A 14,582-nucleotide genomic window follows, 5' to 3' on the forward strand; every position below is an offset into this window, starting at 1 on the left:
CATGAGTTCTGAGCAGAGCGCTGAACCAACGGCCTGGCTCTCCCGGTGAAACGCGAGAGAAATGATCTGAACACGGAATCGTTAAGCAAAGAGGAACCAGAACTTAAGGTCTGGAAATTTCTCAGCCTACCCATGTCGTGAAAAATGAAAAAAACACGGATGAAAGAGAACACTAAGAGTGTGGCCAAGCGGCCATTTGGTAAAAAGCGGACTAAGAAATTAAGGCAGATGGGGTCCTCTGGAATGTTCCTTCACGGGTGGAAGGAGGAGGGACTTCTCCAGGGGCTGGCTTTTGTTACGTTTTTGTTTCCGAGCTTTTTACGTGGTGGTGTGACTCAAACACATTGGGATCAAGCTCTGGGAGCAGCCACGGGTACCTGGGACTCCCAGCAAGGAGCTGGAGCTCTGGGCACAGCAGGTCTCCGGAGAACACGGCCTAGGGCGCCGAGGAACGCCCACGTTCAATGCGCAGCCTCCTGTGGTCAGAGCGTCTGTGGATGTGGCCAGCCGCCGATTCTCCAGGGGTCTCCACCTGTCCTCCAGCCACGGAGGGGCCTCCTGCTGCTTGGCCCTGGACCGGGGACCCACTGGGGGTGTGCTGCTGAGGAAAACCAGGTCCTGGCCTTGAGGACTGTGGCAAGACAGAGGAGCATGGCCCTCTGTGAACACGGAGGGCAGAGCTGGCTCCAAGGGGGCCCTTGTCCTCGGCGTCCACCTGACATCCCATCCAGTGACCCCTGAGGTTCAGAACGAGAACCTGGGGCCCAGCCACTTCTACTCCTAGACAGGACTCTTACTCTACTCGTCCAGGTGGAGCACGGAGCTGGCACGACCCATGGTCCGTGCTGGCAATGCTCAGGGAGCTTAGCAGGGACACCTGTTGGCGAGCCTGTGGGCAAGGCTGTGGCAACCAGAAGATGGGAAATGCCAGTGGCTAAGAAACAGCCTTTTCTCCCTCTCACCTAACGGCCTGTGAGGAGCCAGTCTGAGCTGGGAGGGGGCCCCCGTTCCTTCCACCCAGGGCTCTGCCGCTCCTCGGAGGCATGCTCGCAGCTGGGCCCCCACATCTGAACAATGTGATACACTTATCGTCACTGAACTGTGCACTTAAAAAATGGCAAAAGAGAGTAATCCCCTCTGTCCCCGCCCTTGAAGGGTCAGGCCATTTTTACTTATGTAAAGAATGGTGGTTTCAGCTGAGCAACGGCCCGGTTGCAGAGTGGACCCTGCTCAGCATGGGGCCAGTGTCTGGCTCAGGGCAGGCAGGTGCCACGATGGCGCAGAGGCTGGCCGGGCCCCCGTGGTGCCACTCCAGCTTTGTGTGTGCAGATCACGCAAGACGGGGACGGGAGGGAAATCCGACTGAGTCACCTGCAGGATGTGCAAATCTGGGAAGACCTGCACACTTGGCAACCGTGAAGGAAACAGGCTTCATTTTTTCAAGACTCTCAGTAACCAGACGCTCAGCTGGGACTCTTCTTCCTATTTCAGGAGTTTTCCACACAGTTGTGTGTGCAGGACCTTCACAAACACACATCCCGGGGAAGGAACCGGGAGGAGCAGGGCTTCTTGGGGCTGCTGGTCAACTCCCTCAGCTCCCAGTACTCAAGTGTTTTAGCAGGAGCACGGGAGCGGAGGATGACCGGGACAGGGAGGACAGCCGGGGACAGGGAGTGCTGGGGCTCTCGGGACTGTCCTCCTGCAGCTGAAAACAAGCGCAGGAGTGTGAGGCGAGAGGACTTCCGGGGCCTCCAGGCCCCCCTGCACTGAGGGAGAGGCGCGGGGCCTCCACGGGGCAGCCGCCTGGCTTTACGCCATGACTCGTGCTTCTGTCCCAGCCTAGACACAAACACACTTGCTGGTCCCCAAGGGGGCACCCACAGGGCCCTCCTTGAGGCCTGCCTTGGAGCATCCTGGGGGAGGGAGTAGGGGAGTATATTTCATCACACTACTCAGAATGGTACACAATGTAAAATGTATCATGTTTATTCCTGAAATTTTCCATTTAATATTTTTGGAACACAGTTGAGCTGCAGGTAAGTGAAACTGTGGATGGGGGGACAACCGTACTATGACCACAGCTCAGTTTTATACGGCCAACCACCACCAGGAGCTGGGGGTGCCAGGCACTGAGTGCAGTCCAGGCGGAGGGGCGCGCACCTGCAGAAGTGACGCCGTGGTAACAGCCAGCTGCGGGTGCGAGGCTACTGGTAAAGGTTCTTAATTACAACAGAAACCAGCAAAATAAAACGTACTGATTAGTGTGAGATTTGTAACCACGCCCTTCTACATTTTTCAAATAAACCTGTTGTCATGGCAACCCTCTTAAAACGAGTCACAACCTGGCTGAAAGACCCTGAGAACTAATTACGACAGTGCTTTATACTTAGCTGCACTTTCTTCTGAGGGGGTTTAATGGACCTCACTCATTAGGCTCTACAAACATCTTCTGAAGTCTTTAGGGGACAGAGATTATTAAACCCATTTTACAGACAGAGACACCGAGGCACGGATGGGTTAAATGACTTGGCCACTGACGGCAGCTCAGCCACAAGCAAGTCTGGGCCAGACCAGGCCTGCTCCTGTTTCCTTCTGTTGTTTCCACTCATGAGATTCCATCTGGTTCTGAGAGTCCTTTATTCTGAAAGGCTCCGTTTCCCACAGTGCACTCTGGGCCCCAGCTTCTGCAGCCATCTGTATGCAGAAAAGGCTGCCAGGCTGGGAAGCTGCAGGGGTGAGTGGAGGGAAGAGAGGCGAGAAGGCACCCACTGGAGGCCCAGAGGGTGTGACCTGCGGCTCTGGGTGGACTCAGCCCGCAAAGTCAACCCCCACGGCCCCCTTCACTCCCGATTCCCAGCCCTCACAGTCCTTATCACCTTCACCGTTTGTTAGATGGGGTCTGCCTCCCCCATGGAAACGTGAGCCTCATGAAGACAGGGCCCTTGGCTCAGTCACCTGCACTGATCAATAAACATGGGCCAGAACCACGATCTGACTTTGTCACTTGGTGAAGGGTGAGGAGGAACAAGTGTCTGAGGGCCGGGCACAGCCCACAATTTCTGTTTGGGGCACGTGGAACTTGCTTCCGTGGGCCTCTTAGACAGAGGGAAGGTACAAAGGCCGTTTGGGAGGTGGCTCTGGAACACGGGGTGATGGTGGTGGTGGTGACACTAGGTAAGGAAGAGGAATGAAAGATTTAAAGAAGAAATCCTGGTGGACATCAACATCTGCGTGAGTGGGAGGTGAGCAGCCAGCAGCAAGATCCAGGAGGCCAAAGGTAAGACCATGTCCACCATGACCAAGGACTAGAGCAGGGTTGGAAAAGTCTGGTCTCAGAGGTGGCCAAGTTGGGAGATGAGCTTCTCACCTGAGAGCCACAGTATACGAGGGTGTAGGGGGGTGGGTGCCCCAGGGAAGGGGGCTGTGCAGGGGAGATGGAGACAGGGATTGGGGCCACAAGGAGAAGACACTCACCAGGCTCCGCAGAAACCCAGAAGACAGAGGAGGAGTGGGGAGCGAGGCTTCGGCTCCCCACATTGTAAGTCCCAGTTGGAGCGCCCAAAGCGGGAGGAGAAGGCCCCTTGCCAGCTGGGTGCGAGCAGAAGCGGAGTGAGTTCAAAGGGATGGGACGGAAATCCCATCAGGCAGGTGTCCTGCCAGCTGAACTGAAGACCCCCAGGACTCAGGATTCCGTCCTGGATCTGAAAGAATCCCAAGGCTACTAGAGAAACACAGTTGGCCTCCCTCCCGCCCAACAGGAAAGCGCTTAGCCCTACAACTTTGAAGTCCCACCTGGGTTTACAGTCAGGGAGTCTGGAAGCCACCATGGCAGAGTAGCCACTTCCTCCTCCATGGAAGTGTGTGTGTGGGACTCTCACCCAGCAGGAAACCTGCAGCTGAGGGGGTGTTTCCACCCCCACAGAGAGCTAGGCACCAGGAGCCCACACAGGCCCCAGTGCGCTGTGACTCTCCAGGCTCTAGGCCACCATAACTTTAAGGGCAAGGACAGAACATTCTCTAATACATTTCCATTCACCTGTATGTGTACATGGGGATGGTTACATGTTTGAGTGGAAGGCGGCACCCCGACTCCCAAAACCATTCATTCAAATGTAAACAGGTAGGCTTTTTCATGGCACTAATTAATTCTGTAAAGTTTACAAGTCGATAAAAAATAAATTTTAAGACTAAAAATGATTAGGATTGGAAATTTCCCTGCATGTTCAGAAAGACGTGGTGTCCTACATGAAGCTACTATAATATATGCCCAAACATAAGGAAACTCTAAGTAGAAGGCAATTCATATTTCCCCAAGGAGAAAAAAGTAATTTATGCCAACTTGGATATACAAACTTTTGGGGGATGTCGAAGAAATGACCCAGTATCTACTTATAGTATTTATTTGTACATATACTTTTTTTAATACTTTGCTGTCCTCTTTCAAAGTTTTGAGTAGAATTCAGCCACTCTGAGACCCAACACACTGATTTACTTTGGACTTTTCTTGAAACAGAATCTACCTCTCGGACCACAGAAGTGGAAGTGGGACCCACGCTGTCCCCCAATTGGTGGAGCCAGTCTGACAGAAGAACAGACAGGCTGGGAGGTCAGGGAAAGAGAGAGAAGGACCGACGCTGCGCCAGGAGGAAGGGAAGAAAGGACGGACAGGACAGAATCCTGAGCCAGTCCTGTCTTCAGATTCAGATGGCCCCAGGCAGTCACAGGTTCCACAGCCAGGTTATGTTAATTAACACATTCACAGCCTTTCAAGTTCGATTCTATCATTTACAAGCCAAAGAGTTACCATTCCAGTGGTACAAAATCAGAGTAATACCTGAAAAACTAAGGAAACCAAAGTTAATTTTCAAATTAACTCAAGGAATGGGTCTTCTCAAAGGAGCTATTCAAATGAAAGTATTTATTTTTATAAATGTTTTCTCCAGTATGTTTATCTATGCCTTGGGAAACAGAAAAAAGTCTGTACTTAATCTTATGTTGAGTATAAATAATACCCAGTAGCTCTGATCTCTTGTTTGAGGTTATTACCATTAATTTATATTCTCTTGGTATAAAAATATTTAAAAAAAAAAATCCCAAACTGACACACAGACCAGCAGCACACCTACCAGCACACTTACACACACACACATACACACGGACACAAGTGCACGCACACACATGCACATACAACTGAGGCTGCACAGGAGCTGAGACACAGGGTGCTTCTGGGTGGTCCACTCGTGAGTGGTGGCGCCCCGGAACAGAAAGCTCCTGGAATGTGATCAACCTGTTTTGGACGCAGGCGACCCCCCATGTCATGGTACACATTTCCCAATGTTAAGAAACGACCACCTGGTCTACTTGATTAAAACGGGGGAAAGGACGACGTTTAGGGGGAGGGGCAACATCTTTTGCAACCTGGGGATGACGTTCTGACCCGGAAGGCGCAGGGACAAGCTGCTAGATCTTAACCTCTGGAGACATGTCAGGAACTCACGGGGAAGTCCGACATGTGTGCTCCCCATCTGCGTTCAACGTGCTCTAGTGATGACCTGCTTGCAGGAGGCAAGCTCCCTCTGAATCACGTGTTGGGGTCACATCCAGACTTAGTGAAAGGGCCGTCCTCGCTTGTGTCTGGACTTCAGGTGAGCAGCAGGGCGACGCAGGGCTTTCCTTTCCTGTCGGTGCAGTTTCTCAGCCTCCTGTTGCTTCTTCTGCTGTTCAGACTTTTTAAAAGAGAAAATTAAATGAGAGGGAAAGAGATTTGGTAATCTTCAGAATGCCAACAGCACAGACCACCAATCACAGCCCTGCTGCAGGACAAAGCGGCCCATAGGACCCAGGGTACACGGTCTGGCACCTGGCCTCTGCCCTGACCAACGCTGCCTGGCAGCAGCTGCCGCCGCAGCACCAGGACAAGGGCTCACTGTCACTGTCACACAAGAAACTCTACACCCCTGGGCAGGACAAGTACCCTGACAGAGCAGTCAGAACCACCACACAATGCTGCCAGGACGCTCCAAATGGATGGTCCCTCAGAAAAGAGCCAACTCCGAAGACACTAGTGCTCACAAAATGTCATCAACTTCTTAGAGACTATCTTTTATTTATAAGCCAGAACCACTGGTTTATTCACACTGTCTTAAAAACAAAAAAATACTCATGTGCATTAAAGTGTATTATAACCCACCCACGACTAAGCACCGCATTCACCAGAACTGGTTCCAAAGAATTTTTGGCTGTTTTTGAAAAATAAAACTCCCCTTGAAACCCAGAGATCTGCTCCCATCAGACACTGATAGCAGTTCGGCAGATAAGCCACAAGTTGCTGGCTGGCTGCTGAGAAGGCATTTTCTCAACACTCATTTGCTCAGGCCCGCTCCAAACTCTTCACTACTCTCAGCAAAAATTCTTAGAAGAGAATCAACACAGAATCCACGGGAAGGTAACAGCTGAGCAGTTTTACAAACACATCTGATGGTTTTCACAATATATTTTTTGAGCTGGTAGAATTGCAATGAGCTGAGAAAACACTGTCAGGGACACAAGTTTCAAAAGTTGGAAGAAAAGCCTTACAGAGCCCTATGGTGCCTGCTGGACATTGACCAATATTTGCTCTAAATGCAGACAGCTGGACCTGAAAAACTTCTTATACTTGGAATAAAATAATTCTCATGGAGGTGGAGGGAGGGGAACAGGAGGAAGGTGGTCAACAGTACAAACTCTGATTACAAGATAACAGGCCCGAGAGTGCCACGTGCCGTGTGACGGCCACCGCCGCTGCAGGGCGTACGCGGGAGTTGTTGAGAGTGAACCCTAACCGTTCTCACCACCAAGAAAAAGGTTTTGTTTTTTTGCCTTTTCTTTTTATTATACATATATGAGATGAATGCTAACTAAAAAAAAAAAAGTTCTTATCATTTGGCAAGCCTGATGCCATCAGAGAGGACTGCCGAAGAATCAGAGGTAAATGGGCAGAGGAAGTGAACAATATACACATAGCCAATAAGCACATACAAAGATGCTCCACATCACCAGTCATTAGGGAGATGCAAATCAAAACCACAGTGAGATGCCACTTCACAGCTACTAGAGTGACTGCAATGAAACAGACGGACAACAAGTGTTAGTGAGGGTGTGGAAAAAATGGAAGCTTCGTACACTCTGCGGGGAATGTACAGCAGTGCACTTTGGAAAAGTCTGGCAGCTCCTGAAAAAGTTATGACATGACTCAGCAATTCCACTCCTGGGTGTACCCCCAAGAGAAATGAAAACACATGTCCACGCAACACCACATACCTGAAGTTTCACAGCAGCACTATCCATAATAGACAAAAAAGGGGAAACCCAAATATCCATTAATGGGTGGATAAGCAACATGCGGCATTATCCACAGGAAGTATGACTCAGTCATCAGGAGGAAGGAAGTTCTGATCCATGCTACAACGTGGATTAACCTTGAAAATTCCGTGAAATGGAAGAGGCCAGTCGCAAAAGAAAAAACTATATGATTCCATTTATAGGAAATGTCCAAATAGGCAGATCCACAGAGACAGGAAGTAGACTAGTGGTTGCCCAGGGCTGGGAAAATGGGGGTATGGGGTGACTGCCAAGGGTTATGGGGTTTCCTTCTGGGGTGACAAGGATGTTCTAGAATTAGATAATGGTGATGATTAACTTAAATCATGAATTGTATCTTTAAAAGGGTGAATTCTATGGTATGAACTACATCTCAATTTAAAAAAAATCTGAGGTAGAACCTTGGCCATTCTTTCCCACCTGGTAACAATATATATTCAGGGAGATCCACTGAATGAGAAGAATGTTTTTGAAAAATAAAACCATTAGTTTTACTCATTAGTTAATAGCAAATGTTTAAACAGCCTGTCTCTCCTATAACGTGTGCCAGGCCTTAATAAAGCTGGCTAAAGAAATGACTTATAAACCAGTTGCAACAGGACCTACACTGGCAGAGTAATTCGCCTTCTGGACTAGAGATCCCTAGGCAAGCTGCACGTCGCTGCCACGAATGTATCAGACTCACCAGTTCTTTAAAGTCCACATAAGCTTTAGTATTCTCTTGAGGCCTTAGATGGCCAGGACTTCGGCTTTACAAGGCTAACTCTCAGGTGGCCCAGTGACCCAGAAACCAACAGTGACAAATCCTGGGTCATAAGGACACCAGAAAAACGCCTGGCTCTGCCAAACCAAACAGTGTGCTCTCAGCTCATGAAGGGCTCTCTGTCTGCTGGGAAAACGCTCCAACAGGCACAGTTGCCTCAAGAGAAGAGCTTCGGAAGCAGCTTGAGGTCAGACACTCACAGCACTGCCGGAAGCCGAGTTTTGGTTAGTGAATTAAAAAAATAACATTAAAAATCAACTTACCCTCTTTAACGTGAATGTCAACTGCTTGCTGCCAACTGTGGTGTCTGATACACTCAATGTCCCATTTTTTGCCTCAAGTTTCAACCGATCTTCTAGGGTTTTACTGTAAGAAATTTAAGAAAAGGTAAAGTAATTAGCATTATGTCTTGATTCACCATTTGAAACAAGTTTTAATTAGGATTGATGGCACAAAGAAAAACCCTTTACACATGTACATGTAGTGAAGACAGGAAATGGATTCACTTGACACATCGGTGGGAAGAGCTGGGAGCCATTTCTCCTGCTCAATAAGTACACAGTAAAAAAAAAACAAGGGCTGTCCCGAACACCCACTAATTTAATTTTTTTTTTCTTCAAATATATCTTTATTGATTTCAGAGAGAGGAAACGAGAAGGGGAGAGAGAGAGAGAGAAACATCAGTGATGAGAGAGTCACTGATCGAGCCCGCAACCCAGGCATGTGCCCTGACCGGGAATTGTACCCCGATAGCCTGGATCCCAGGCCAACGCTCAATCGCTGAGCCACGCCCAGCCGGGCTAATTTATTTATTTTTTAATATGTCTTTATTGATTTCAGAGAGAGGAAGGTGGAGAGAGAGAGAGGGAGAGAGAGAGAGAAACATCAATGATGAGAGAGTCGTCATTATTGGCTGCCTCCTGCACGCCTCCGACTGGGGATCGAGTCCGCAACCCAGGCATGTCCCCTGACTGGGAATTGAACCGCAATCTCCTGGATCCTAGGTCGATGCTCAACCGCTGAGCCACGCCCAGTCGGGCACTAATTTAACATTTTAAGTGGTGGTTCCAAATATTTCAGTGGTTGCTACTTATCTTACTAAATCATATTTCTGAAGCCTGTAATTTAGCGCCATGGTCAATGGCCCTTATGCCACTGAAGCATTTTGTATCTAAACCAGGCACGAGTTTGGGGTGTGAGTGTTCAGTACCTCATTCCCCTTCCACAAAGGGTGAACACAAACTAAGTCCTGCAGGTCAAGCCACAGAGCAGTGCTAGAATTCTGACTCTCCCTCTCCTGGTCTTAGCCGGGGCCACACTCACCACCCACAGCATGAACAACCTGAACCATGAATTCCATTTATACAGAGAAGCAACTATGCCGACTGTATGCCCCACCCCATTCAGCCCTGGTCACTGCACTTCTCAGGTGCCTTTCACCTTCTCACTTGAATGACCTCCTGACACACTTTACCCCAAACTTAAAGCTCATTCCATTTCCTTATCATGTTCCCCAAACTTCTCTAGGGTCTCTCTGTGTGATCTGTGTCCCTGTTATGGTTTGCTGTGCCCTGCAGTTCACTGTCATCTGCTTAATTAACACCTTCCCATCACCTCTTCACAATCTAGGTTAAATGTGAATTCTATACCAATTATGTAACACTGCATTGCATGCTGTTATAATGTTTTATTGGAAAATCAAAACACTGGCCCTTTTTGTTAACTTGGTTTAGAGGGAGAAAATGGAAATAAACCTAAAGATAGACACTTTGAGTAATTTTTAACATCAGCACGAACCTGTCTGGAAAAGGCTGAAGCAACACCCTCATACCCTGTGATGAAACTGGGAGAGAGGGGAAAAAATGAAAGAATGTGATTCTGTCTTCTATTCTGCTCCCATCTCAAAATAGAGAAAATACACTTCCCTCCTCAACCCTCCTACGAATTTAAAGCTGAACGTACCCTTTTAAAGTTAATCCTGAAAAACTAGACTGAATAAAAAGGGGGTGATTTGTGTGAAAGAGCCTCATTTTTCCTGGAGTCTGACCTCTGACTAATCACTGAGTACAACTCAGCTCCTGAAAGGCCCCTCAGCTGCTCCTCGGACCGTCGAGGCTGGCGTTTGATGTCCGCCCCGTGAGAGTGCTCTCCAGTTTATGGCAACTGTAAGGCACTAAACACACCTCCTTATATAATTTGAGACATAAAGTGGCTCTCTTTTCCAAGCAATAATGTTATTAAGAAGCACTTTTAAAGTACTTTTCATCTTTAAAGTTCTTCACAGACTAACTAATTAATCCTTTCAACATCCCTGAGACAGAAGTATTTATCCTTTACAGATGGCAAAGGGGAGGTAAGACATTAGATGACTTGCCCTGGGCGACACAGGAAGACCCGGATTCAGTGTAAGAACTTCTGGCCTCCAGGCATGTGTCAGACCACACTTGTTTTATCAGTTTTGTTCAGGAAATGTGTCCATTAAGGATTCTAAATGACAAGTTTCCACACGACAACCTGCATGAAATTAAGACTCACTTTGGCTTTTTTAAACCAAGAATTCAAACGTGAGATGCAAAGGGACGCGCCCTGCGTGTGAATTGTCAGCCTAAGCAGATTCCTCGACCTGCTCACTTCCTTTCTGTTCCCTTCAGAGCCATAAACCCTGGAGTTTTAAAGTTAACAGGGATGGTGAATAACTGTGGAGCCACGGAGACAAGGTGGCACACAGAAGACACTAATTTGGGAAGAAAAAGACTTTTAAAGTAAATTGTGGGAAATTACTACTCTTTTAAAAATGACCTACTTCCTCCATGGCAGGCACATAAACCCTGGGTCTCTCTGCGTATTTGGATGCGCACCTGTAAGAACTTGTTCTGTCTGGGCCGCGGGGAGAGACCGACTATGCAGGAGCTGTGGCAGGAGATCAGACACGGGCCGAGTGTGGAGCCTGCTACATGAAAGCCGGTTAGTTCCACTTCCCTCCCTTTGAAAGTCAGTTTACAGATGGGGCTGCTACCAGCAGTTCTGAAGCCTGCTGCTTCAGTGTGAGCCTGGCCAGAGATGACTGGGAAGTAGACAGGCCCCCAAAACTGTCTACTGGAGCAGAATGGAAGAGAACAGAGTGCTGAGAGCCGCCTGCCGGCCTGGCAGAGGACAGTGTCCCCTGCCTTCCCCTCCTGCCTGCCTGCCTGGGTCTGGGTCTGCTGGCCGTGGGCTCCTCTGCAGCTGACAGTAAAGAATTTAGGGAACAATCTCACTGTCACAAGATACACAAAAAACCGCCCAAATTTGTGGGGATTGCCAAGAAGATAGAGACGGGATTCAGAGGGTGGAAAGTGAGAAGAATTACTCAGGACAGGCTGGAGCGGGCATAGGGAAGAACCTACACTCTCAGCAGGGCTGTACTAAAAGAAAAGATTAAAAACGGGCACAAACGACAAGGGAAAAACCCAAGTTAGATACTGACCAGAGGCCCAGGACAGTGCAATGGTTTGCCTGCTTGAGTCTGTACAGCAAACACACTAATATTTAATTAAAACTATCTGATTAACAATAATGCTCAACTGAGAGTCTTTTAAATCACTGCATGAAAATGGACCAGGGGAGTGAAGATTTAGTCTGGCATTTAGAAAGGTGAAATTAACTCAAAATAAAGGAATCACCCTCCATAGTCTACATCACAGGGAATGGAGAAATGGAATCCACAGATATATGGTGAATTTTAAGTATTTGAAAATTTAAGTCCTTGATTTAGATACAGTGTAATGCTGACAGATATTTATATGTGCTGTAAAATCAGTGGCTGCAGTTTGCACACATTGCTTCGAAACCCCCATCTCATAAATCTGACAGCCTGCTGATCAGCGCAGTTAAATCTCTGAAAGATTCCTAATACCCACTGCTCTTGCAAGTGTGGGGAACAGGCCTCTTGTCAGAGTGCCAAGTGCTCCAAGACCTCTAGGAGGGCAATTTGCCCTTACCTATCACACACCCTTCTGACCCAGGAAATTCCATCTCTAGGTAATATATTCTAAAGGAAATTCTAAAAAAAAACACCCAAAGAGGCCCCAAATGGGGCTTGTGCTAAGCCCCACCAAGACTTAACATTTTGGGCCTTACACCTGCTCTCCACTGTGCTCTTCATCTCGATGGCAACACTGCCAGACATTTCAACCTCACCCGGCTACTCCTCTGTCTTCTGATGTGAAATTGGTGAGTGAAGAATGTTGTGGTGGGAGCCTGTTTTCCGTTCCTGTTCTACAGTGAATGCGATGGATCTAAGTTCTTCTCTTCCTCTACCCCATAGTTCAGGCTTTGTCGCTTCCCACCGGGACTAGTGTATGGTTTGTCAGCTCCTCTCAGGTGTCTAGTGGCTCCCTGCATTTTCTCTCTAAAACTGAGATTTCTCATGAACAGTTTCTGGGAAATATGGACTTTTTATGCCTATGTGTTTTTGTTTTTATTTTCTACAACAAACGTGTACTGCTTTTATTATCAAAGTATTTACACAATGGGGGAGGGGTTTCATTACCTTAATTTTGGCTTAAAACACTCCCCTGGCTCTCCAGTGCCTGGGTGGGGCCCAGCATGCCTTTCTGGCCTCATCTGCGGGGGCTGGCTCCATGTCGCCTTGCTCTCGCTGCACAAAAACAGCTGTCCCCTCAACTGTCACACCACTGCCGCTGCCTAAGACGCCACCCCCCCACCCTGCTTTCAGTGCCCATCTTTTTCATCTGTTGAAAGACCAGCTCCAACGCAGCCTCTCTTACGGACTTCCCTAAACCTCCACTGAAGTCCCTTCCTCTCTGGCGCCCCGTTTGCCTGGCTGTTACAGCTCATGAGGATCAGCTAGACCAGGACGGCCGCTGGCGTGTGGGCTGTGCTCCCCTTCCAGCCCTGGATCTCGAGCACTCTGCTCACACCAGGCACTGCGCCAATGCCGGGCTGATGAATGGGGTGGGAGGCTGACAGTGGATGCATGAGCTCACCAGTACCGCAGAGCATACCGTAAGGTAAATAAGTGTGCTGACAGACACATATGTTCATCTAAAGCCATGTTACTAAGCAAAGCAGAGAAGAGAGCTCACTTGAGTATGCATTACAATTCACTATTCACTGTTCCTTTACAGAAGTAGTTTAAAGCTGGGCAAGTCCAAGTGAACATCTAAATATAATACACTCAATTCTGACGTGATTTATTAATTGCCGGTGGTAACTCCCAGAATAAACATAAGGAGCCACTTTAGGTCCCTGGAGGATAATGGGTCACTGCTTGAGTAAATGATATTAAAATACTACAAGTTCAAGATTTGCCACAATAATCTGGTCAAGACTAGAACTCAATAGCAGTTTGTGCCAAGATGCCAGCAAACTGCAGGCTGTCCATACCAAAGGGTAATAACAACGGGATTTTCTTTTAAGCTCATATAAGTATTATTACTTACATAGCTCCTCTTCTCAAAAAATGTTTAATTTATGATGTTTAACTTAGTAAGAAGTTTAAGTGCAGTGTATTAACTTAGCTATTATTTATTCACTAACTACTAAACTTTCATCCCCTTTGCTTTTTACAGTATATCCTGCTAAATCCACAGGCAGAAAAAGAATGTCAGTGAGATCAGCCATGCCCCCTCCCCCAAATCACAGCCCCGTTACCATGGTTACACTACAAACAACTGCTCCCAGATTTCCCCAGTCAATGGGTTGGGGGCAAATAAGTTCCTTTCCAGCAGATACTGAAAAGGGCAACTTCCTGAGCAGGTTGATGTTTGGCCAAGGCCTAGAGGACTCACGCTTTCACAAGACTGACCATGTGCCTGCTCCTGGGTAGGCCCCGACTCAGGAGCCGGGGATGAAGTGAAGGAAGCAGGACGGGAACAGCAGGTAACCTAACAGACTCAACCCACAGCCAGAGTCCCAGGAACAAGCCCTGGACAGGGCTCCAAACAAACGACGGAAGAGTATCGGCCACATGAGGAGCGAGCTGCACACGCTGCTGGTGGGAACGGAGAATGGAGCAGCCCCCTTGGAAAGCAGTTTGGCAGTTTCTCAAAAGGTTAAAATGACGTTCCTGTGTGACCAGCAGCGCTTTCTATCGACCTCTCTCTGTGCCTGGCTGCTCCAGAATGCCACTCGCTCTTACCTCTCAATTCTCCTGCAGGCTTAGCATTGCTGGCAAATTTCCCAAGTGGCCTTTTCAATAACCAGGTAAACTGAGATGGGGGTACACATAACTGAAATTCTAATTGTTAAAAATAACTTGTTGTTAAGAGGCAAAGAATGTTACCTCAGTTGCGACTCTACAGGAGACTACAGGTCTGTAGAGCAGGGAATCTGCAGGCTGGGGGGCCCGGTGGGGAAAACACAAGGACAACACGAGAGTGTGGTTTTGCAGTGTAAATGTGTCCTAAGATACACTCGCCAACACTCAGGCTACACCTTGCATCGTGCTGTACGCAAA

General features: G+C 48.2%; 1 protein-coding gene across 1 annotated transcript in view; it reads right to left on the reverse strand.

Annotated features, from left to right (window-relative positions):
- Window positions 1–4,384: 4,384 nt before the first annotated feature.
- NOL10 (nucleolar protein 10) overlaps window positions 4,385–14,582 on the reverse strand; it is a 66,826-nt gene continuing 56,628 nt past the window's right edge. The window contains exons 20-21 of the mRNA XM_087823340.1: window positions 8,386–8,488; window positions 4,385–5,726 (exon numbers count right to left, since the gene is read on the reverse strand). Of these exons, the coding sequence (XP_087679466.1) occupies window positions 5,607–5,726; window positions 8,386–8,488 (223 nt within the window). The 3' untranslated portion in view covers window positions 4,385–5,606. The remainder of the gene's footprint in view (window positions 5,727–8,385; window positions 8,489–14,582) is intronic.

Source organism: Miniopterus natalensis, chromosome 13 (assembly GCF_054644295.1).
Source record: "Miniopterus natalensis isolate mMinNat1 chromosome 13, mMinNat1.hap1, whole genome shotgun sequence".
Classification (NCBI taxonomy): Eukaryota; Metazoa; Chordata; class Mammalia; order Chiroptera; family Miniopteridae; genus Miniopterus; species Miniopterus natalensis.